This window comes from Bos javanicus, chromosome 24, assembly GCF_032452875.1.
Source record: "Bos javanicus breed banteng chromosome 24, ARS-OSU_banteng_1.0, whole genome shotgun sequence".
Lineage (NCBI taxonomy): Eukaryota > Metazoa > Chordata > Mammalia > Artiodactyla > Bovidae > Bos > Bos javanicus.
Genome location: NC_083891.1, coordinates 36,969,306 through 36,995,498, shown reverse-complemented (window position 1 = coordinate 36,995,498; position 26,193 = coordinate 36,969,306). Strand labels below are relative to the sequence as shown.

The 26,193-nt window shown below is 37.2% G+C and overlaps 1 protein-coding gene across 5 annotated transcripts in view; it reads right to left on the bottom strand.

The window, feature by feature from the left end:
* Nucleotides 1–26,193, bottom strand: part of SMCHD1 (structural maintenance of chromosomes flexible hinge domain containing 1) — a 129,697-nt gene that overhangs the window by 102,159 nt on the left and 1,345 nt on the right. For 4 of the 5 annotated variants that reach the window (XR_009733269.1, XM_061399827.1, XM_061399829.1 and 1 more), the window contains exons 2-5: nt 14,166–14,241; nt 13,261–13,422; nt 10,259–10,341; nt 9,487–9,617 (exon numbers count right to left, since the gene is read on the bottom strand). Coding sequence is in view for 3 of the 5 variants with exons in the window: in XM_061399827.1 (XP_061255811.1) it covers nt 9,487–9,617; nt 10,259–10,341; nt 13,261–13,422; nt 14,166–14,241 (452 nt within the window). In the remaining 2 variants the exon portion in view is untranslated. Of the gene's footprint in view, nt 1–9,486; nt 9,618–10,258; nt 10,342–13,260; nt 13,423–14,165; nt 14,242–26,193 lie in introns of those variants that run through there. The other variant, XM_061399830.1, reaches the window with a different exon arrangement.

Sequence of the window (26,193 nt, the reverse complement as noted above, 5' to 3'; positions counted from 1 at the left end):
TTTCCTTTTAATAAGGCTTTTTACTCAAAAGTGTAGCTTTGAAAATCTCTAGCTTGTTGCGACAAACAGAGAAGCCGGAGCGGCCTCGCCTGAACACAGCCGGTGCCCTCACGGGTGCTCCGAGCCGGGGTGGAGGGCGAACGCACCGCTTCACAATCAGAGCCAACGCGGAAATTCAGGGGCAGGATACACATGTCCTACTTTGATTCCAGGAGGGAGGACAAGTTCTTAGCACAGTAAAACAAAACACAAAGTAAACAAATCTTTAGAAATCACTAGATATGTGTGTGTGTGTGTGTGACTCTTATTCTTGATTCAATGTAAGAGGACACATTATCTTTGTGAAACAGAAGTTATTTGTTAGAAAAGAGAAGCAAAATCTTTATGAAACCACATCATAAAAATTGTAGAAAGAAAGAAAAAGGAATAGAAGAGATCAAATTAGTAAAAAGAAACAAAACAATCCAAGTGATTGGCAGGAAATATGGTAAAGTGACTATATGTATGTACATTTATATCTATCTCAAATCTACCAGAAGGAAAAAAAAAAAATCAGATTCAATGAAGACATATTCATCTTCAACAAAAGTGACAAATGGCCACATATCCCTGAGCCTGTGAGACACAATGGAAATAACCAAATCAAAGTACGGTGGCTACATGTTACATTCTCAGTCTCTAAATTCAAGTAAATACAAATATCTACTTGAAAGATCATCTTCATTGCAGAAAAATACTGAAGACAAAGGAGCTTTTTCTTTAGGAAAAATCAGGGAAAATCCTGTCAGAAGTCCATTTCTACAACCTAATAATGGCAGGGGAAGTGAGCCACGTGGCATGCTATTTTTTCCCAAAAATGGCTGACTGAGTTGAGAGAGTTTCAATTACTGAGCAAGTTGATGGTGCAGAAAGTAGCACTGATCCAACACATACCTGAATTATGGCCACCCAGTGACCTAACTAATGTCACCTTTCTTTCTTCCACAAAATAGATTAAATGAAAAAACAATAATACAACAATGTCCTTAGGTATCTAACTTAACTTATAAGGAAGGCAATGACTGTAACAGTGCCTCATTCATGAGCAAATTTCCTATATCCAGGTACTGTTCTATATCTTAGGGGTTTAGATTACACAAGTGTACTACACACTCATCAAAACCCAGTTAACTGAATGATCACTTCCAGAATGGCACATTAAGAACCTATGAAAATCCACTTTGTTAAAAGCAAAAACAATACCTGAAAAAATTGTCAAAATCAACTTTTTCAAAACTCCAAATATTTACGTCTTACCAATAATCCAAGGAGTGGTTATTTAAGACACATCGATGAGTCTTTGGTGAAAACTGCTAGCTCTGGTACGTGTTCACATACCCTATCCCATTCCCCTCTCACCAGCTCTAGAGAAGCCTTGAAAACCAACAGCCCTGCAGTCATGGTGAAAACCAACAGCCTAGGAGTTGCTGGAATAAGTTTGGAGTTTCCCAGAAGTTCCTTCCCCACAGAACTGCCATTACTGGATCTGACAGTTCCCTAGAAACCTCTACTTGCAGGGTCTGTCTTTATTTGACCTAACTCAGAATTTGCTCAGTGTGAAATGCATTTTCCCTGGGTCATTTGTCAGAAACAATCAGTGGCAGATGTTTATCATCATAGCTGACTGAGGCAATGAAAACAGTTGGAAAAAAACACAGATCTGTCCCAAAACTTAGAATGAAAAGCTGGAGAATGGGAGGTCAATAGTGGTTCTGAAAAGCTCCAACACATTCACGAGAATCAAGAAGATCACACTCCTGTTCAGGACTGTATTCATACTCAAGAAAGTACTGAAAAGGCCCTAATCTCTCATTTCTGGCTGACTTTGATATTCAGTGCAAGCAAGAGTTACAAGCTAAGGCAGAGCATTCAACTTCCTGTAGGAACATTAAAAACATAGCCCATGTGCACACAGAACCCCTTGGCAAGAGCTGGAAGACTCAGTGGTTCCAGACACTTAAGAAAAATGTCTGATCATCAACTGACCATTAGATTAACTGAGCACAGACTTCAGAGGCAACACAATATAAAGAATACAGGTTTTACCGAATTAGTCTAGGGAAGTCACTACATAAACAACAAAAAGACAAAAGGAACAATAAGTTGTGGGTATGCGTGCGAGTTAGTCGCTCAGTCCTGTCTGACTTTTTGCAACCCCACAGACTGTAGCCCGCCAGGCTTCTCTGTCCATGAGATTCTCCAGGCAAGAATACTGGAGAAGATTGCCATTCCCTTCTCCAGGGGATCTTCCTGATCCAGGAATTGAACCCAAGTCTCCCGCATTGCACGCAGATTCTTTATTGTTTGAGCTACAGAGAAGTTCTAATAAACCCTGGGAAGGGAGATTAATTTGATTTCCAGATCTGCCACACTACATTATTTAAAATGTCCTGTTCTAAACAGAAAGCTATGTGCCACACCAAGAAATATTAAAATCGGACCTAAACACAGGAAAAACAGCTCTCAGTAGAAACTGTCCCAGAGAAAGCCCAAGTCTTAACTAGACTTACCAGACTAAGATTTAAGTCAGCTATTTTATAACAAATGCTGGAGAGGATGTAGAGAAAAGGCAACCCTTCTACACTGGTGGTGGGAATGTCACTTAGTGCAGTCACTATGGAAAACATGATGGCACTTCCTCAAAAAACTAAAAACAGAGCTGACATATGATCTGGCAATCCTACTCCTGAGCATATATCTGGACAAAAATATACATGCACCCCTATGTTCACAGCAGCACTACTCAGAATAGTCAAGACATAGAAACAACCTAAATACCCACTGACAAAGGAATGGATGACAAAGGTATGGTACGTATATGCAACGGAATACTACTCAGACATAAAAAGAATGAAACAATGCCATTTGCAACAAGATGAATGAAACCTAGAGATTACCACACTAATTGAAGTCAGAAAAGAGAAAGACAAATACTATATGATATCACTGATATGCGGAATCTAAAATATGACACAAATGAACATTTATGAAACAGAACAGGCTCAAAGACATAGAGCACCGACTTGTAATTGCCAAGGGTGGAGAGTGGGAGAGGGATGGAGCGGGAGTTTGCAGTTAGCAGATGCAAACCAGTATATGTAAGATGGATAAACAAGGTCCTACTGTATAGCACAGGGAACTATATTCAGTATTCTGTGATAAACCATAATGGAAAATAATTGTTTTTAAAAAAGAATATATATATATATATGTATGTATAAATGAATCACTTTGCTGTACAGTAGAAATTAACACAGCATTGTAAATCAACTATATTTCAATTTTTAAAAATTTAAAAAATAAATCAGCTATTTTAAATACATTCAGTGAACTAATAAATTATTTCTAATGAAGTAAAAAAAGTAAGAAAACAGTATTTCACCAAATACAGACTATTAGTAGAAACAGAAACTACAAAGAACCAAATGAATTCTGGAATTAAAAAAAAAGAAAAACTCAAAAGAAATTTCAATAGGTGACTCATGAACACATATGAATAGGCAGAAGAAAGAATCAGTGAACTTAAAGACAGGTTGACTGAAATTATTTAGTCTAAGAAATGAAACAAAGATGAACCACATAAGGACAGGAGAGGAAGAATATTTGAGTAATGGCCAAAAACTCCCCCAATTTGATGAAAATCTTCATCTAGACCTCCAAGAAGTTCAACAAACACCAAATATAATGAACTTAAAAACCAGACATACCACAATCAAAGTATCAAAAGCCAGAGAAAAAAAGAGAACTTTGAAAGTGAAAGAGAGAGGTGAATAATCACATACAAGGGATACTCAAGATTAAAAGCTGATTGCTCATCAGAAACTATGGAATCAGAAGACAGTAGGTTAACATATTCGAAGTATTGCCAGGAAAAGACTGTCAACCAAGAATTCTTTATTCAGGACAAGTAGCCTTCAAAACTGAAGGAGAAATTAAGATATTGACATATAAAATCTGAGGGAATATGTCATTAGCACATCTGCTATGAAACAGCTACTAAAGAAGAGTCTGCTGAACGAACTGAAAAGACTTCAGAAAGTAATCTGAATACAAGAAAAAATAAAGAATAAAGTAGAGGTAACTATATAAATAGAAAAGGACAGTGTATTTTTTACAACTCTCCACCAACCTGATTTAAAAAACAGCTGTTTAAAGCACTGACTATAAAACTGTATTGACAGGGTTATAATGTATAATGATGTCATTTATATGAAAATAATAATACAAAGGAGAGGGGAATGAAGTTATATAGAAACAAAGTTTTTGTGCATTATTGATATTAAAATGGCATTTATCCAAAGTGGACTGTTTAAAATGTTAACTGAAATCACTAAGAAACACAAGTGAAATATAGATTAACAACTATCCAAAGTATATCAGTGATTGTAATGAGAGGCAGAATTGACTATAAATGGGTACAGGGTTTCTTTTGGAGTAATGAAAACGTTCAGAATTAGTTGTGATGGCTGCACAACTTTGGTATTAATTATATGACCATAAAAATATGACCATTTAATGAAGATATACTTAAGACAGATGGGTAAAATTTCAAGGTAAATTTTACTTCAGAAGAAAAAATTAAATTCTACATAATGATATCAATACTTGACTCAGCAGGAGAAAAGTTTACTGGTATCTGTAATTTACTTTGAACTGAACCAAAAAATAAGTTGACCTGGACTTCCCTGGTTGTTAGTGGATGAGAATCCATCTGCCAAAGAAGGGGACACAAGTATGATCGTTGCTCTGGGACGGTTCCACATGCTGTGGGGCAAATAAGCCCATAAGCCACAACTATGGGGCCATCTGCTACAACTACTGAGGCCCCCTCACTGCAACTACTGAAGTCTGTGTACCTAGAGCCAGTGCTCTGCAACAAGAGAAGCCACTGCTCTCACACCTAGAGAAAGCCCACACATTAGCAACAAAGAGCCAGCACAGTCAAAAATAATTTAGTAATTTTTTTAAAGTTTTAAAGTCTATCAGGTTTTTTTTTAATGACCTAAAGGTTAGCCAGCAAATCTGACAAACTCAGCGGTGGCCACAGGACTGGGAAGAGTCAGTTTTCATTCCAATCCCAAAGAAAGGTAATGCCAAAGAATGCTCAAACTACCACACAACTGCACTCATCTCACACGCTAGCAAAGTAATCCTCAAAATTCTCCAAGCCAGGCTTCAGCAATACGTGAACTGTGAACTTCCAGATATTCAAGCTGGTTTTAGAAAAGGCAGAACAACCAGAGATCAAATTGCCAACATCCGCTGGATCATCGAAAAAGAAAGAGTTCCAGAAAAACATCTGTTTCTGCTTTACTGACTATGCCAAAGCCTTTGTGTGGATCACAATAAACTGTGGAAAATTCTGAAAGAGATGGGAATACGAGACCACCTGACCTGCCTCCTGAGAAATCTGTATGCAGGTCAAGAAGCAACAGTTAGAATTGGACATGGAACAGCAGACTCGTCCCAAATAGGAAAAGGAGTACGTCAAGGCTGTACATTGTCACCCTGCTTATTTAACTTCTATGTGGAGTATAGCATGATAAATGCTGGGCTGGAAGAAGCACAAGCTGGAATCAAGATTGCCGGGAGAAAGATCAACAACCTCAGATATGCAGATGACACCACCCTTATGGCAGAAAGCGAAGAGGAACTAAAGAGCCTCTTGATGAAAGTGCAAGAGAAGAGTGAAAGAGATGGCTTAAAGCGCAACATTCAGAAAACTAAGATCATGGCATCTGGTCTCATCACTTCATGGCAGATAGATGGGGAAGCAATGGAAACAGTGAGACACTTTATTTTTGGGGGCTCCAAAATTACTGCAGATGGTGACTGCAGCCATGAAATTAGAAGACACTTGCTCCTTGGAAGAAAAGCTATGACCAACCTAGACAGCATATTAAAAAGCAGAGACATTACTTTGCCAACAAAGGCCAGTCTAATCAAAGCTATGGATCTTCCAATAGTTGCGTGTGGATGTGAAAGTTGGACTATAAAAAAAGCTGAGTGCCAAAGAATTGATGCATTTGAACTGTGGTGTTGGAAAAGACTCTTGAGAGTCCCTTGGAGAGCAAGGAGATCCAACCAGTCCATCCTAAAGGAAAGCAGTCCTGAATATTCATTGCAAGTACTGATGCTGAAGCTGAAACTTCAATACTTTGGCCACCTGATGCAAAGAACTGACTCACTGGAAAAGACCCTGATGCTGGGAAAGACTGAAGACGGGAGGAGAAGGGGATAACAGAGGATGAGATGGTTGGATGGTATCACTGACTCAATGGACATGAGTTTGAGCAAGCTCCAGGAGTTGATCATGGGGACAGTGCGGCCTGGCGTGCTGCACTCCATGGGCTCACAGAGTCAGACACAACTGAGAGACTGAACTAAACTGAAAGGTTAGTGGAATAAAAAGAGATGTGGTAAAGCTTAGTATGAATATGTTGTGTATTGACTACAGAATTTCAACTTTTCTGTATGTTTGAAAATATTTATAAAATGTTGAGGGAACGAATAGTGTTCAGGAAACACTCAGATCCAGAGGGTAGACTGTTCTACAACTAGCCTGAACTCTATTTAAAAAAAAAAAAAAAGACTTCATGAAAGACAAATACGGGGAATTATAGAATAAAGGAGACATGAAAGACATGGCAAAGGGAAATCTGAATATGGACATTATAATTAGCTATTTTGAATCACTGAAAAATGTGTTGAGTGTAATAATGAAATTATGGCTATTTATGAGAACATAACTGTGAAGGAAATACATGGTACAGTACTAAGCAGTAAAATATCGAGTTTACAACTTACAAATGATTTAGAAAGAGAGACTGTGTGTTCTGTGTACATGCATGTGTACACCCATACATACATAAACAGAAGATTACAAATGTGGCAAAATGTTAACATAAATCTAGGTGAAGGATACAGGAGTAGTACAACTGATTTTCTGACTTATTGCTGGCTTTTTATTTGACATGTTTTTATTTGATATGTTTTTACAACATATTTATTAATCTGAAATTTTTCAAAATAAAAGAGAGGAAAGGGTTGTACCAAAGTGAATGAGACTTCAAAATGCTCTAAGTACATTGGTCTTCTTTTTGTCTCTCAAATGAAACAAGGTGATCACCGTTTCAGGGTCTTTGTCTTTGCTGATGTCTTTCTACTTGGAATGCTCTTCCCCTAGATTTTCACTTTGGGTGTTTCTTTTCTAATCATTCCAGCCTCAAGTGAAATGTAACCTCAAAGAGGTCACTTCTCCTTATCACTTCACCTAAAGAAGACAGCCATCAGGCTCTAACATGTTACTTGATATTTTCTTATCGATAACTGAAGTGCTTATATATTTTTTGGTTTACTTTAGGCTTTTCCTCTACTACAACATAAACTATAGTCAAGACAGTCAGCTGCTTTGTATTTTTAGGCTATCCTTCCTTTTCTTCCATAGCCTATTCCCTATATACGAACATCCTTATATCCAGTAAAAAAAAAAAAAAAAAAAAACAACTTAACTGGAAGCAGTAAAACAACTGATCATTTTTTTCTATAGGAGTAGAAGTTAGAGAAGAGCAGGGGAGGAGGGTTACAACTCACACTAACAGAAACTGGACTGAGTTAAGGGACTGATGGTACTGGATTCAAATACAGTATGAGTACATGACAGCTGTAACAACAATTTTGTTTCTGGATGCAATATCCATAAAGCTAGGATCAGACCCAGCAACAGGTAGATTTCTTCCAAAAATTAAAATTTCCCTAATATTTGAATTAGGTTTAAAAGTTTGTGCTGTGCTAAAATCTAAAGAAATTTTAACAAACTGTAGGCTCCACTTCTTTCAACTCTTCCACTTGATTTAACTAACATTTTTCTGACCCTTTGCCCCAATCTGCCATCTGTCCTCCTTTCATTTCTACCGAATATTTCTATCTTATGCTAAATTCTATCTTTAGACTACAAAAGATCACTGTCTTCTTTATGGCTATTTTATAAATCCTTGAAGTGGCATGTACTCATGAAAATGGTGAAGAACAACAGTTGGAGAAAAATCTGAGGCCAAGAATGAGAAGGAATAGCTACCATGCTGCTGCTAAGTTACTTCAGTTGTGTCTGACTCTGTGCGACCCCATAGATGGCAGCCCACCAGGCTCCCCCGTCCCTGGGATTCTCCAGGCAAGAATACTGGAGTGGGTTGCCATTTCCTTCTCCAATGCACGAAAGTAAAAAGTGAAAGTGAAGTTGCTCAGTAGTGTCCGACTCCTAGCGACCCCATGGACTGCAGCCTACAAGGCTCCTCTGTCCATGGGATTTTCCAGGCAAGAGTACTAGAGTGGGTTGCCATTGCCTTCTCCGAATAGCTACCATGATAGCTTGTATTTACTGACTGCTTATCATTATTAGCCAGGCTCTGAGGATTTTACATGCACTAACTCATTTGGTTTTCACAAAACCTTAGGCGGTATTATCCCCATTTTACAGATACATAAACTGAGATAGAAGTAAAGTACCTTGACCAGTGTCATACAACTAATAAAGCTAGAATTCAGACGAGGCCAAATGATCCCAGAGCCCTTGCTTTTTACTTACTGCCTCTCATCATGGCACTGGAAGGCTTTACAAAGTTGATGAAAATTCTGAGTGCTGAAATCTCAGAAATGAGAAGGCAAATGCATTAACTATATTAATTTTACACATTATTGAGACAGATCCTTAAACTTGGGTGACTTTCCTTGACACAACTAAGAGCAAAGGAAATAGGACATGAATAAATACTAACTTCTTAATACGAATGTTAACAGATTCTCCCCAAGTGTGTTTCCTAAATTATAAAACATAGCTTATACATCAATCCCACAGTGAGTCATGCCTCTAAGTAGAATTCAACTATCTCAAGGAGCTAAATCTTTATATCCCTGACAGCTTTGAGTATACATTGTTTCCTTTATGACATTCTCATTCAGGATATTTTCTACAAACATATTCCCATACAAAACTCTTGACTAGACTCTACTCCCTAACAGCTGTGAACGTTTTGTAAAGCAGAGCCCTGAAAGAGCCACAGTAAGCTCCAGAGAACTACATGTGGTTCCCTTGGACATTTTGCACGAGGTATCAGGTGATTTCTAAAGCCCACTTAAAAAACATTCTACTGCTCTAGACACTATACAGCTTTCTTCAAACTTAAGTTATTAAGAAAAGGGGGAAAACTCCACAGTAGGCAACATATCAACATAACTCCTACACACTTCAGGAAATGCAGAAAGAATCATTCAATGGAGGGTACAATATGATTTATGCAGTTTTGACTTTTTAAGTATTGACCTTAAAAACTATTTTACTATAAAACTCTAAATAAATATGCTGACAATGTATATAACTAAAGAAATAGAAGAGTTCTCCTTATTAAAATACCCAGCTGCCCATAAAAAAAGTGAGTAAGGTTCTCTAACCTTTCAAAGTCACCTTGCCTTGTAAATTTTGACAACCTGTACACGGCCCAGTTGTTAAGCTGTTTAGAGGTCATTCCTCTTCCATTATCTATCACTGCAACGGCAGGTTTTCCTTGTGTTTCATCAAAATGCTATGAAATAAGTTCAAAAAGACAGGAAAAGTTGTATCAATATTAAAAACATGAAAAGTTCAATATAAAAAATGTGATTCATTGGGCTCACTCATACATTGCTGGAGAAGTGTATATTAATACAATTTTCTAAAAGGCACTCCAGCTGTATGAATCAAAGGCCTTAGAATTCTTCATGTCCTTTAACCTAGAAATTCCATTTTTCAGAATGTAGCTTGAGGACTAATCAGAGATGTGTACAAAGATCTATAAGGGTGCTCCTGCTACCAGCACTGCTTACAATGGCAAAAACAAAGGGAAACAAATCTAAATGTTCAACAGCCACAGACTGATTACATAATTTATATTAGTCAATAAATCAAATTGCATCAGTGGTGTATTACATTGCAGAATAGCCATAATATGGCAATGTTTACAATCTACTTCTAAGGGAAAATAGAAGATCACAAACAAAATGTACACTATAATCACACATACATGTATACATATATCCATAGGAAAAGGGCAAGTGAAAAAATTTTAATGAAGAGACATCAGACAATTATTTCTACTTTTAGTTTATATTTTAATTTTTTTCCAATAAACCTGCAGTACTTCCATAAAAACACAAGTTAATTTGATTTAGAGTATTATTCTCTTACCAATTTGATCTGTATTCTTCTAACACCATTGTTACGAGAAGTAGCAGACAATGAATTGTCAATTAATTCTGCAAGAGCAAATGCTGGAAGAGAGTGAGAAAACATTACTGCTTAAGTTCTCCCTCCTAAATACTTCATATAAAAGTTCAAAGTAGAAGGAATTCTGAAGTACCTTAAGCCATCACTTTTATTTTCCAAAGAGCTAAAATTAAAGTATTATCCTGATCCTAATGACACAAACATAGTAAGGCATCATCAATCACCACCAGCATAAAAAAGCAGTTACCAACCAGTACTTGTATGGCACTACACAGCATGAGTGAGCCAGCCATGATTCCTGGCTTCAAGGAGTTTATAATCTAAAGACAGACATACACACATGAGAGACAAACAGAAGACCATAACCATAAAATCAAATAGTAGTCTGTGGTACATACTTACATCATGCACAAGTCAAACTAAGCACATTTAGGGATATGGGACAAATATAAAAGTGTCTATTAAGGGCTGATTTAAATATAGGTATCTTGCAACACCAACTTGTGAAATGGCAGAATGTATCTGCTTAACTGACACAAAACTGCTCTTAATTTCCTACTATACAACCAGCCTGACCTTCAGTTTATCAGTGGCTCAGCACTATTTCTAACATTCTCCTTTCGGCAGGGTCAGTATCCAAACTACTTCCCACTTTTATCTCCTTAATTAAAAGGGTGAGCATACTAAATTAATGTCTCTTTCACTTAAGCATAACTTAGGCTGTAATTAACCCACAAAGTAGCATTCCAGCAAGCACTTCCAAACGCTAAACATGTAGGGGATGGCTCCGTTTATAAACTAGCTGGAAAGTAGTCATCACAAATCAGATATGTATAAAGATCTAGTGAAGGGTATTAACTAGAAAATGGAAAAGTAGGGACACTGTAGGAAATGGGAAGAAAAAGAGTTAAGGGAAATTTCAAAGGAAAACATGAGTAGAATTTAGTATCTGATTAGATATAAAAGGAGAAAGAAAAAGAAATCCAAGGTGGCTTTGAGTGCTTGTTCTAGAAGACTGGAAAAACGGTCCTCTTTTTCCGTAAAGGGAAAATTCAGACGAAGGACAGAAAAATTCAGTTTTAGGTGTGATGCCCGACCACTGTATCAAGCTCAATAATGAGTAGAGGTGATGTACAGGGAGCTTGAACAGACCACACTTTATAGAGAGTAAAACTGTGGCTATCTTAGTTACTTCTGCAAAATAAGGTCATTACCTTCATGTTAGCTAACACACAGGATTAAGGATCAAATGAGAAAATGCTCACAAAGTGCTTGACACAGTGCCTGGCTCTGCAGCTGAGAGCAGTAACAACAGCAGTCAAGGTAAGGATGTACAAGAAGAATTAGTCCCGAGAATATTCAGTCATTTGTAACAATTAAAAAAAAAAAAAACCTGAAATAACCTGAATGTCTAGTAACAGCAGTGTGTGTGTGGGTGTCTGTGCGCTAAGTTGCTTCAGTCATGCAAGACTCTTTGAGATCCCATGGACTATAAACCGCCAGGTTCCTCTGTCCCTAGGACTCTCCAGGCAAGAATACTGGAGTGGGTTGCCGTACCAGAGGATCCTCCAGACCCAGTGACTGAACCCATGTCTCTTACATCTCCTGCACCAGCAAGCAGGTTCTTTACCACTAGCGCCACGTGGGTCTCCTGCATTGCAGGCAGATTCTTTACCTTCTGAGCCATCAGGGAAGTCCCAACAACAATAGTATATAGTGTTCAAATAAATTATGTTATCTAAATACTGTGTAAGCCCTAAAATAAATATATATTGACATACATATTAAAGATGTTCAGTACATCTTAAATTAAAAGGTTGGTTAAAAAAGAATGCATCAGGAATTCCCTGGCAGTCCAGTAGTTTGGACTCTGGGCTTTCACTGTCAAGGGCCTGAGTTCAATCCCTGGTCGGGGAACTAAGATCCTGTAAGCTACGTGGCACAACAAAAGGAAAAAAAAAAGTATGTACCATACAATACCAAAAAAAAAAAAAAAGTGATAAACACCAAAGTGTTGGTGGTGGTTACATCTGGGTGGCAGAGATGGGAATATTCTCTGTGTTGTTTTTGTTTATCTATGTTTTCTAATTTTCTACCAACTCTAATGCATATACAATGAAAAAAATATTTAGTAAGAAAGTTTACAGGGGACCTCCCTGGTGGTTCAGTGGTTGAGAATCCATCTGCTAACACAGGGGACACAGATTTGATCCCTAGTCTGGGAAGATAGCATGTGCTTCAAGGCAACTAAGCCCATGTGCCATAATGAAGATCCAGCGCAGCCAAAAACAAATAAATTTTTTTTAAAAGAAAGAAAATTTATAGGGAGCTCCCTGGTAACCTAGTGGCTAGGATTCCAGGCTTTCACTGTCAAGGCCCGGGTTCAATCCCTGGTCAGAGAAGTGAGATCCCACAAACCATATGTTCAAAAAAGAAAGAAAGCAAGCTTATAATGAATACCTGAACACTTTCGCAGAATCCAGATGGAAGAGATTCTCTAAATCAAAATAATCTAAGGTAGGATAAAAACTGTCTAATAGTAAAGGTGGGAGGGAATTATAAAGAAACAATAAGGAACACAAACCACTTAGCTGTGCAGTTCAGCTACAAAAAATATGCAAGGTAAAACAAATATAATTGGGAGAAGAGTTTAGGAAGCTAGGAAGAATAACAGGAAAGGAGAATGTACAGGAGGTAGATGTGTAAGGAACCATCTCTTATGAGTTGAAAAGGAATGAATTCTCATTCTACGTTAGTTTTAAAAGGAGAGGCATCTTTACTTTGATGTAAGATGACTTAGGTATAAAAACAAATACACTGTGATGAAGAGATGAAGTAAGGAGGCTCACAAGAACTGATCATAGTCTTTGAGTAAAGTAGAATGAAAGAACTTTTTAAAAGTCTGATCAAGGGAATAAAGGTAAGTGACAGTTTATCACAATTAGTACAAAGGGAATACTTACGTAAAGGATTTTGTCCTTCACTTGCATAATATTCATACATGCCACTTTTAACTAATGTGTCATAGTGAGGTAGGAAGTCAATTCGTTCTTTTGTAGCTGTTAGTAGTAACTGATTGACTGACTGTAGCAGGTATAGAGTGACTCCATCTTTAACAGTTTCATCTGAAATCAAGAGGTAACATCTTAAGTGCTAAGTCAGCATCCAAAACACAATGAAATTATAATTTTAAATATATAAATTGTATCTATGAAATGACTTTAAAAATCATACAGGCAAATCCCCAAACAATGGACTGATCTATAATCAGTTATGCTGTGTTAAGAATATCAGTGGAATAGGTCCAAATACTTCCACTCATCTGAAACACTCAATTCTTAAGTCAAACTGTCACAGAAAATCAGATGAGGAACTAATTAAAGTGGTTATCAATATGAATGCGAAGAATGATTAAATCAAAAAAGGAATCAGGCATGAAAAATTGGCACATCTTAGAACATAACCGGGTAGAAAAAGATAATGGGAGAATCCAAGTGGGTCAGGAGAAGTAGCTCTTAAGGGTCCATGCAGAAGACCTGTGGTTGGATGTTGAGCAAGGTCTCATCTTTTATAGCCATTGAGTGATATCAACTCTTTTCTTATAACCATGCTCGACAAGTATGAGCTCTGCACAAAGTAGATGTGTAGAGCCAGTTTCCTCCCCCATTCCAACAAAGTAAACAAAAATATTAATGGTTTTTGATGCTTATCTAGGTAATAAAATAGTCATTACCCTGTAATGTACTGCTGCTGCTGCTGCTAAGTCGCGTCAGTCGTGTCCGACTCTGTGCGACCCCATAGACAGCAGCCCACCAGGCTCCCCCGTCCAACATATTAAATATAAAAGCATAAACGCAACGTTGCTTACCAAAGTTATCACAGGTAATTTCTTTCCTACTGGTTGTTGTAATGACAAATTTCTCTCCAGGTGAAATGCCAAGTGTCTACCAAAAATAACAGAATAAAATCAATTATTATAGAAAGGAAATAAATGCCCTAGTCAAGTTTACAAAAATATGAAAATACCGATAAGGATATTATAATATTATAACAGTACTACATTTTTCTGAGAAATATGTTTTAACATTTTAAAATTTTGCCTTTGCATAATTAACCACAAATCTATCTATAAATTACCTATTTGCTTATTAACAAGGTAGATTTTTCTGCTATTTTATGTCACCTAAGAACAGTGAACATTTTGAAAGTGTTTAACATCAGCAGAGCTCTCTTAGACAAAAGACATATTATTTTGTGTCGATATATAAAGTAAACTTATTTGGAGGAAAGCATTAACACTTATGTTCATATATATTAAATACTTAAATATGTAAAAACAGAAGTACTAAATAAAAATAGAGGTTAATACTTTACAACACTGAGATAAAGACTGCCAGGCTATGCAGGATGTCTGTATAAAGAACCTTTGTATCTATTATGCTGCTGCTGCTAAGTCACTTCAGTCGTGTCCGACTCTGTGTGACCCCATAGACGGAAGCCCACCAGGCTCCCCCGTCCCTGGGATTTTCCAGGCAAGAACACTGGAGTGGGCCGCCATTTCCTTCTCCAATGCGTGAAAGGGAAAAGGGAAAGTGAAGTCACTCAGTCGTGTCCGACTCTTAGCAACCCCATGGACTGCAGCCTACCAGGCTTCGCCATCCACGGGATTTTCCAGGCAAGAGTACTGGAGTGGGGTGCCATTGCCTTCTCCATTGTATCTATTATAACCTCTTCCAAAAGTATAACTTTAAAAAAACTAAGGCAAATTATAAACGAGGGGAGTAAACTGCAACACGAAACAAAGTGCTAACATCCTGAGGAGAAAAAGCCTTCATAAATCAAGATCAAAGTCAACAAAGAGGGAAAAAACATGAACAATAAAAGGACGGGAAAAAGTAAATGACCAAAAAACACATGAAAACCTGAAATTTCACAAAAAAACAAATATAAGAATTAGAAAAATGAGTTAATCTTTTCATTAAAATATTACATGTCATTAAAATTAAAAAACACATCCTCGTTCCAAAATCAAACAATAGGGCAACACACAGTTAAAAGACTTGACTTCTATTTCAGGTAATGATGAACTAGTTAATTTAAACCAACCTTACATAGAAGATTACTAAAAAAAAAAAATCTAGACTAATGATATTCAAGTCTTCAATATTGATCTAAAAATCCTATTGGTCACTATTGAAACTAACTGAAAACCAACTCCCCACTCTGAACACCAGCAAATTAAAGGGCAAGTAGACCATTTATGCTGCTTTCTTGTACCAATCAGATTTCAGGGTAACCATGTATCTCTAGGTAGCCATGTATCTCTAACTGATGAAGCAAAGTTGTTCTTTTGCCTCATCAATTGGAGGCAGAGAATTTCTGTTAATAAAAATGGAGGAATGGCAATCAGAACAGCACTATCAATGAATGAACCATTAAATTAAAGCTTTATTACTAAAGAAGCCAGCTGAACCCATTTGAATCCCACTTGCTCGATCACACCACTTGGCAGTGGTAAGAAACAGAGTGGGTGAAACAGCCATATATTAAGTGCCTTCAGATGTGATGTCATATGAAGTCCCAGCACCACCCATGAATTATTTTCTCCCCCACCCCAGAGAAGCTGAGCCTAAATCTTAATTATAAGTCTTTAAAAATAACTCTAGTTTGTGGGATATATGGAGTTAGAACAAGCTAAATTGCACCATAAAGGAATAGACAAATCCAGAATATGGAATATGAGAGACAAACCAACTTGATTTCTTCAACAAGTCAATGTTAGGAAAAACAAAAAGACTGGGGCAAGGTATTTTGCTAAAATGCTCTAAATTTTAAAGGAAGTTAAGAAACATAAAAAACCAAGTTCAGTACAAGGACCCTGATTAAACAAACCAACAATAAAAAGACATTTTTGAGACAAACAAATCTAAGCATGGAATTAACTGTTAGATAATACCATTAAAAATGTTAATTTTGATGGTGTGATAATAAAATGCATGTTGAAGCATACAGGAGTGAAGTAAACTAAGGCCTGAACTATGCTTCAAAAGGCAAAAATGAAGCAAGCATGGCAAATAAGAACTGTTCAATGTGGATGAGTATATGTAGGTTCATTTTAGTGGAATGACATTACAAACTGATGAGAAAGAATACTGAGACAGTTAATGGTACAGAAACAGATTTTAGAAATCCCCATCTCAACATACATGAAAATAAACCCCAAGAGAACTAAAGCAGCTACATTTTAATCCAAAATTGTGGAGGAAAAATACAAAAATAATATTGAGAGAGAAAAGCATTCCTGAAAATACACAAGAAATCCAAGTCATAAAGGAGAAAAACCAGAAAACATGAAAAGATGCTCATCTTTACTAGTTATCAGAGAAATTAAACCTGGAGGAGGACATAGCAGCCAACTCTAGTATTCTTGCCTGGGGAATCCCATGGGTAGAAGAGCCTGGCGGGCTACAGTGCATAGGGTGGAAGAAGTCGGATACAACTGAAGTGACTTAGCACACAGCAGATATCACTCCCATGAGGCTGGCAAAAAGTATAAGTCTTGATAACATAAAGCATAGTTTAGTTTAGTTCAGTTCAGTCGCTCAGTCATGTCCGACTCTTTGCGACCCCATGAATAGCAGCACGCCATGCCTCCCTGTCCATCACCAACTCCCAGAGTTCACTCAGACTCACTCAACTCTTCGCATGAGGTGGCCAAAGTACTGGAGTTTCAGCTTTAGCATCATTCCTTCCAAAGAAATCCCAGGGCTGATCTCCTTCAGAACAGACTGGTTGCCCTCATTAAATGAATAAAACATGTTCAAATGGAATTTAATCCAGGGATGCAAGAATTTTTCAGCATCCTCAAATCAATCAATGTGATATATCACATGAACAAACCGAAGAATAAAAACCACATTATCATCTCAGTCAGTTAGTTCAGTCGCTCAGTCGTGTCTGACTCTCTGCAACCCCATGGACTGTAGCACACCAGACTTCCCTGCCCAGTGCCAACTCCTGGAGTTTACTCAAACTCACGTCCTTTGAGTCAGTGATGCCATCCAACCATCTCATCCTCTGTCATCCCTTTCTCCTCCTGCCTTCAATCTTTCCCAGCATCAGGGTCTTTTCCAATGAGTCAGTTTTTCGCATCAGGTGGCCAAAGTATTGGAGTTTCAGCTTCAGCATCAGTCCTTCCAATGAATATTCAGGATTGATCTCCATTAGGATAGACTGACTGGATCTCCTTGCTGTCTAAGGGACTCTCAAGAGTCTTTTCCAACACCACAGTTCAAATGCATCAATTCTTTGGCACTCAGCTTTCTTTATAGTCCAACTTTCACATCAATACGTGACTACTGGGAAAACCATAGCTTTGACTAGACAGACCTTTGTTGGCAAAGTAATGTCACTGCTCTTTAATATGCTGTCTAGGTTGGTCATAACTTTTCTTTCAAAGAGCAAGTGTCTTTTAATTTCATGGCTGCAGTCACCATCTGCAGTGATTTTGGAGCCCCCCAAAATAAAGTCTCTCACTGTTTCCACTGTTTCCCCATCTATCTGCCATGAAGTGATGGGACCAGATGCCCTGATCTTAGTTTTCTGAATGTTCATCTCAGTAGATGCAGAAAAAAGCTTTTGATAAAATTCAACATCCATTTATGATAAAAAAAAAAAACCTCCCTACAGAGGGAACATACTTCGACACAATAAAACCCACATATGACAAACTCAGTTAACAACATACTCAACAGTGAAGAGCTGAAATCATTCCCTCTAAGATCAAGACAAGGATGCTCACACTCACCACTTTTATTCAACATAGTTTTGAAAGTCCTAGCCACAGTAACCAGTGAAGAAAAAGAAATAAAAGGAATTCAAACTGGAAAGAAAGAAGTAAAGTTGTCACTGCTTGCAGCTAACATGGTACTATACATAGACAATCCTAAAGACACCACAGAAAACTACTAACATGGTACTATACATAGACAACCCTAAAGACACCACCAGAAAACTGCTAACATGGTACTATACATAGACAATCCTAAAGACACCACAGAAATCTACTAACATGGTACTATACATAGACAATCCTAAAGACACCACCAGAAAACTACTGGAGATCATCAATTAATTCAGTAAAATTGCAGGATACAAATTAATGTATAGAAATCTTGCATTTCTATATACTAACAAGTGATCAGAAAGATAAATTAAGGAAACAATCCCATTACCATTGCATCAAAAAGAATAAAATGTCTTATAAACTTCTGAAGAATAAACCTCCTTAGGAGGCAAAATACCTGTACTCCAAAAACTCTTAAGACATGGATGAAAGAAACTGAAGATGACACGAACAGGAAAGATATACTGGGTTTTTAGAATGGAAAAATCAATTTGGTTAAAATGACCATACTACCCAAAGCAATCTACAGGTTCAAGGCAATCCAATCAAATTACTAATGGGATTTTTCACAGAACTAGAAAAAAAAAAACTTTTAAAAGTTGTATGGAAACACAAAAGCCAAAACAATCTTGAGAAAGGGTAACAGAGCTGGGGGACTCACACTCCCTGACTTCAGACTATACTACAAAACTAGTAGAATCATCAAAACAGTATAGTATTGGCACAAAAACAGATGCATAGGTCGATGGAACAGAATAGAGCCCAGAAATAAATCCATGTACTAAGGGTCAAATAATCTACCACAAAGGAGGCAAGAATATACAATGGAAAAAGACAATCTCTCCAAAAGTGGTATCGGGAAAACTGAACAGCCACCTGTTTAAAAAAGTGAAATTTGAACATTCTCTAACACCAAATATAAAAATAAACTGAAAATGGAGTAAAGATGTAAATATAAAACTGAATACCATAAAACTCTTAGAGGAAAACATAGGCAGAACACTCTTAGATATAAATTGCAGCATTATTTTTTTTGGATCTGTCTCCTAAAGTAATGGAAACAAAAGCAAAAATATACAAATGGGGCCTAATTAAACTTATAAGTTTTTGCACAGCAAAGGAAACCATAAACAAAGTGAAAAGGCAATCCACAGAATAGGAGAATATATTTGCAAATGAAGAACCCGACAATGGATTAATCTCCAAAATACACAAACAGCTCATACAGCTCAGTATTTAAATAAAAAAAAAAAATTTTTAAATTGGCAGAAGACCTAAAAAGACATTTCTCCAAAGACAGTCATCAGGAACATGAAAAGATGCCCAATGTCACTAATCATCAGACAAATACAAATCAAAACTAAAATGAAGTATCATCTCACACTGGTCAGAAGCGCCATCATCAGAAAGTCTACATGGAGAAAAGAGAACCCTTCTATACTGTTGGTGGGAATGTAAACTGCTACAGCCACTATGAAGAACCATTATGTAGGTTCCCTTAAAAATTAAAAACAGAGTTACTGTAAGATCCAGCAATCCCACTCCTGGGAATATACTTGAAAAAGACAAAATTTCTATTTCGAAAAGATATAAGCACCCCAATGTTTATAGCAGCACTATTTACAATAACCAAGACGTGTAAGCAACCTGAATATCCATCAGCAGATGAGACGATAAAGATGTAGTGTGTGTACACACACACACACGTAGACACACACACAAAGAATGGAGTATTACTCGGCCATAAAGAAGAATGAAATAATGCCATCTGCAGCAACATGGATAGACCCAAAGATTATCAGATGAAGTGAAGTAAGTGAAAGACAAATATCACATGATACCAATTATATGTGGAATCTTAAAAAAAAAATACAAATGAAATTATTTATAAAATAGAAACAGACTCACAGACATGGGAAACGACTTACAGTTACCAAAGGGAAAAGCAGGGGAGAGAGATAAACTAGGAGCCTGGGATTAACAGATGCACACTACTAGGGAATTTCCTGGCAGTCCAGGGGTTAGGACTCAGTGCTTTCACTATGGTGGTCTGGGTTCAATCTCTGGTTGGAGAACTAAGATCCCGCAAACTGCACAGCCAAAGAACAACAAAAACCAGATATACACTACCATATATAAAATAAAGAACAAGAACATACTGTACAACACAGGAAATTATACTCAATTATCTTATAATAACCTACAATGGAAAATAATCCAAAAAAGTTTGAGTCTGTGTGGGTGTATATACACATATACACACATATACATCTGTGTGTTTGTGTACATCTGAAGCAGTTTGCTATACACTTGAAACTAACACTATAAATCAACTATTTACTTCAATTTAAATAAAAGCTCTATTAAAAAGACAGCTATATTTTGAAGGAAAAACAAATTAAGTATAGCTTTCCATAGAGGGAAAATGGACTTACACATTGTGGACAGGGCTAGAACCATACTGAAGAGCAATCTGGTATACTTTAGTAAAATTAAAAATATTCATATTCTACCCAATTACACCCAAGAGAAATGAAGCTATAGACAATACACTGATGGAGAAAAGATTCTATTTGCTTACAGAAAAAAAAATTGTCTTCACACATCTTTATTAGGTTTTTATATAATTAAGACTGTCTTTATTTTTCAGTTCTTTACTACTTTATTTCTGCAACATCCCAACTGTTAGATCATGTGGTTATATATCCTGTAGAACAAAACATGTATTTTTATAATTACTAAAAAACTGTGTCAAATTGAATTAGACTGATATACATCTGAAAAGCATATACAAGTATTTCATACACTCTCTCCATGGTTCTATTGTTCAGTCAAGATACATAAGCTATCTTTTTTCTTTGCTTTATATATAATTCTTTACAAAATTATTTCTCAAATTCATAACTTTTCTAAATATTTTCCAGCTCTGGTATTTCACAAACAAATTATTTTTACATTATTCATTATACTTTTACTCAAGATGTCATATCCTTCTCTCTCCATATTTTTGATCTAAAAATTTGTCTTACCTGACAAAGTCTTTCCTGTATGAGTACCAAAATAGCCTTGAATACAGAAACATTGTCTGCCCTTCTCTAAATGAAAGCAGGATGACATTCTATATTGGGCAAGAGTCTTGACTGGGCTTTTTCATTTTTATAAGATCACTTCAACTCCACCTTTTTCTGGGTTCAAGTTAAAGTACATGGATTTTTATTTAATGAGTAACATAAAGAACCGGCCCTCCATGTCTTCAGGTTAGCTTCAAACTATTGCTGCCCAATTTCTCTCAAAAGCCAGTCTGAAGAAATATTTATGATGGGCTAATGAACTGCAAACCATAAAATCCTCAAATACTTTAAACTTGTTTAATGGATTAGATCAATCAGAAGCTATATACTTCAATGCATATCTTTGAACAAACAACTAGCCTTTACTGATGTGTGCTTTGGTATTATATCCGATCACTCTGTCCCTGAATCACCCCAAAACCAGGAACACACAGAGTACACTTCAGTGAGAAATCTCTACAAAAATGTGGGCAGTCAATCAAAAAATGGGCCAAAGAACTAAACAGACATTTCTCCAAAGAAGACATACAGATGGCTAACAAACACATGAAAAGATGCTCAACATCAGTCATTATCAGAGAAATGCAAATCAAAACCACAACAAGGTACCATCTCACGCCGGTCAGAATGGCTGCTATCCAAAAGTCTACAAACAATTAATGCTGGAGAGGATGCAGAGAAAAAGGAACCCTCTTACACTGTTGATGGGAATGCAAACTAGTACAGCCACTATGGAAAACAGTGTGGAGATTCCTTAAAAAACTGGAAACAGAACTGCCATGAGACCCAGCAATCCCACTGCTGGGCATACACACCAAGGAAACCAGAACTCAGAGAGACACGTGTACCCCAATGTTCATCACAGCACTGAACTATAATAGTCAGGACATGGAAGCAACCTAGATGTTCATCGGCAGACAAATGCATAAGAAAGCTGTGGTACATATACACAATGGAATATTACCCAGCTATTAAAAAGAATGCATCTGAATCAGTTCTAATGAGGTGGATGAAACTGGAGCCTATTATACAGAGTGAAGTCAGTCAGAAAGAAAAACACTAATACAGTATATTAACGAATAAATGGAATTTAGAAAGATGGTAACAATGACCCTATATGCAAGACAGCAAAAGAGACACAGATGTAAAGAAGAGACTTTTGGACTCTGTAGAAGGCAAGGGTGGGATGATTTGAGAGAATAGCATTGAAACATGTATATTATCGTATGTGAAATAGATCGCCAATCCAGGTTCGATGCATGAGACAGGATGCTCAGGGCTGGTGCACTGGGATGACCCTGAGGGATGGGACAGGGAGGGAGGTGGGAGGGGGGTTCAGGATGGGGAACACATGTACACTCATGGCTGATTCATGTCAATGTATGGAAAAAACCACTATATTGTAATTAGCCTCCAATTAAAATAAATAAATTAAAAAAAAAATGTGGGTGGTAACTGGTTAAAGCAGGTTGCAATACCCTAAATAACACAAGGGCTGTTGTTTAGTTGCTAAATCATGTCTGACTGTACCTTGCATTAAAAGACAAACTAAGAAGAGCCTCTCCTATCTATAAGAATGTTGTCTATTTTATCAGGATTTGTGAGGAATTTAGGGAGAAATTTTTCTCAAAGGTTTGCATTCTTAGCAGCTGGAATGCTTTTATTTTATAGACTTTGTGGGTTTTGTATTCATTATCTCTCCTTTGTTTTCACTTCTAAGAAACTCAAAGCTGATTTCATGGATCAGCACTGGTATAAGCTTTAATAAAATGAACTTTCATTAATTAGCTCTCAGGTTACTATTCTACTCTTTCCTACATCTATCTTTTACTTTTTTTCTTTTCATCTTTTGGAATTTTTAACACAACATACCCTATATACAAAAATTTTTTTTGAAGGAAGAGATTGATTCATTTAACTAAACAGCTATAAACCAACTATTAGATAAGGCTCCTAACCTCCAGGAATGGAGACAATTTTTTTTAAGTACAATATTATAACAAGTGCTATAATGGGGTGACAAGGAATAGTGGAACCACTGGGAAAAAGTAGGCATTTACTGTAAATTAGGTGTGCAGAGGAGGGTTTGCACAAATGGGACTTAATGACTGTGAATATTAAGAACTAGCCAAATAAGTTATTTCCTAATCTTTGATTTTGCGAGGTCACAAGGGCTCAGGTGAATCAGTAACTGCTTATCACAGGTCTAAAGCCTTCTGTCAAATCCACATTCTATTCCTGCCTCTTGACTGCTCCTTTTTTCTACAAAGTGAACTTTTACACATATAACAGTTTAGGACCCATAATACTTCCTAGCACTACAAACACTTGTTAGTTTAAGTTTTAATGAAAAACTTTAATTTAGTGCACTATCTGCCTACTCCTCTAACATGGAAAATAGTGTGGGCCCTGTGGAGATTGTTTAAAAACAAAAACAAGCTTTAGAATCAAATAGACCTAGATTCTGATCCCAGTTTCACCGCTTATGAACTTATTTTAGTTCTTCATGTATGTAACGGAGACAAAGTTATGGATTAGGTGGCATAATCTAGCTTTAAATTCTCAAAAAAAAAAAGTTAGCCTTCCTTTTTATTTTTTTACTAGTTCTTCCCTCTAATTAAAGTTAAGCCTTCTCTGTTCTAGCAGGAAAAAGTAGGAGGGAGGAGGACAAGAATTAGTCAAAGGGAATATTTTCCTTATTAAAATATTGAAGGAATGGAACAAATATATCTGTTCCCTATAAATAAGAATATCATTTGAATGGTATGTAACAAAAAGAACTTGGGTTCTGGATCTGAATTTTAACTTCTGTACTATCTGTTTGACTTAGGTGAGTCATGATCTCCAAAAGTGAGTTACCACTTCCGCAATAAGAGGTTAATACACTTCCCCTATACATGTAACACAGTTACTGACACTTTTGACATAGGAGAATTATTTCTAGAGGAAGGGTAAATTAGTACAACCTTTCTGAAAAACAATTTAAAAATACATATCAAGAGCTTTGATATTCCTGACCGTTGATTCAAGAATTTGACTTCTAAGATTCTAAACCAAAGAAAACAAAGCCATAAGCCTATGTATACAAGGGAAAAGAATTTGAAACATTTACATATGTAACTCAATCACTGTGCTGTACACCTGAAACTAACACACATTGTAAATCAACTAGAGTTTAATTTTTTTTAAATGGAGGGGAAAAAAGGCTTAAACTCAAAAATAAATCTCAAAAAAAAAAAAAAGACTGCATTCAAACATGTTTATCACGATACTGCTTAAAATCTAATGCAAGTGCAAACAAAGAGATATGTATATGTAAACACTGACTGGTTCAAAACAGACCACTTTGACTATGAAGATTTGCATTAAAATAGAAAGATACTGACAATATTAAGTGAAAAAAATGGAATACAGACATGTATTATTTAAAAATGCAGGCTGATGGTAAGAACACAAAGAAATAACTCCAATTACTAACAGTGGTTATAAATTTCATAGTGAATAAAAGGTTTATTTTTTCCTCTCTGGTTCCTTAATTTTTTAATGCGCTGACATTTTAAAGTCATTTTTGTGTGTCATGATTTTATATAACCAATATGAATACTTTAAATAATCAAGTACAAAAATAAGAGTTTCCCTTTCCCTGATAAATACAAAACATTCATCAAAAATAATGAGCATTCATTTATTCACTTTTCAAGGACATGGGAATGCGCTGTATCCAGACAGAGAATGAACTTCTGAGTTCGTAAAATTTTGTCATTCTAATTTGACTATTTACCACATACCAAGCATGATTCTAGACCCTGGAAAAACAGAACAAATCAAAGTGCTTGCTCTCACATCGTTTTTTTTTTTTTTTTCCTGCCTACGGGTCTTGATTTCAATTATTTCATCAACTACTATACGGAATTAAAGAGTACTAAACATCAGCCTACGTGCGTGCTCAGTCGTGTCCGAATCTTCCCGACCCCCATGGACTCTAGCCCGCCAGGCTCCTCTGTCCGTGAGATTTCCCAAGCAAGAATACTGGACTCGGTTGCCATTTCCTTTTCCAGGGGATCTTCCCCACCCAAGGATCGAACCCGCATTTCCTGCATTGGCAGGCGGATTCTTTACTGCTGAGCCACCTGGGAAGCCCTAAAACATCAAGTTTAAAACACTGCTTCACACTAAGTCCTTTTTCTTGGTTAGCCAGGTGTTCTCTGTCGCTTAAAAAGAGCCCCAAGTGGCTGAAGCAGCTCATGATAAATAACATCCATTCTTTAAAGCTCAGGCACCAGCAACACCTCAGATCTAGAAAACACTTTCCAGTTTAAAGTAGGGCTTTGCCTACACAGTTATTAACTTCTCACGCAAACTAATACAGGAAGTATATCGGTCCTCAGGTGTTCCCGCAGATACCCTCGGACACCCTTCGAGTGGTTCAGGACCTCCCCCCGCAAGGGGCTGGGGGGTGCAGGAAACCACAGAGAGCTCCACCTGCGAGGAACTCTAGGTCAAGTGTTTCCACTACGGAAGGACCAGCCAGGGCGCGCCCGCAAACCTTGACAGCACGACCCGTGAAATTACTGCATCACTGAAGGAACCTAGGAAAAATCGACTCCTGGAATCTCACAACTTCTAGCTATCACGATATTCCTGACAGAGCCAGCGGGGGGAAACTCCGCTGTCTTGAAAAAAAAAAAAAAGTTTCACCCAAAAGAGACACAGCTTTCCCGACTCAAAAGATGAGTTGCACGGCCTCAGTGCAAAGGTCGAGCTCTCGAAACCCACGGTACCACCGCCCGGACGCCGCGATCCCGGCCACAAGGCCGGGGTTAGAGGGAGGCCCACCGACCCGCCAGCCCCGCACTCCCGGGCCCGGCGGCGGGCCCGGCCCCCAGGCTTCTCCGCCGCCTCGGGCATGGCGGGCACCC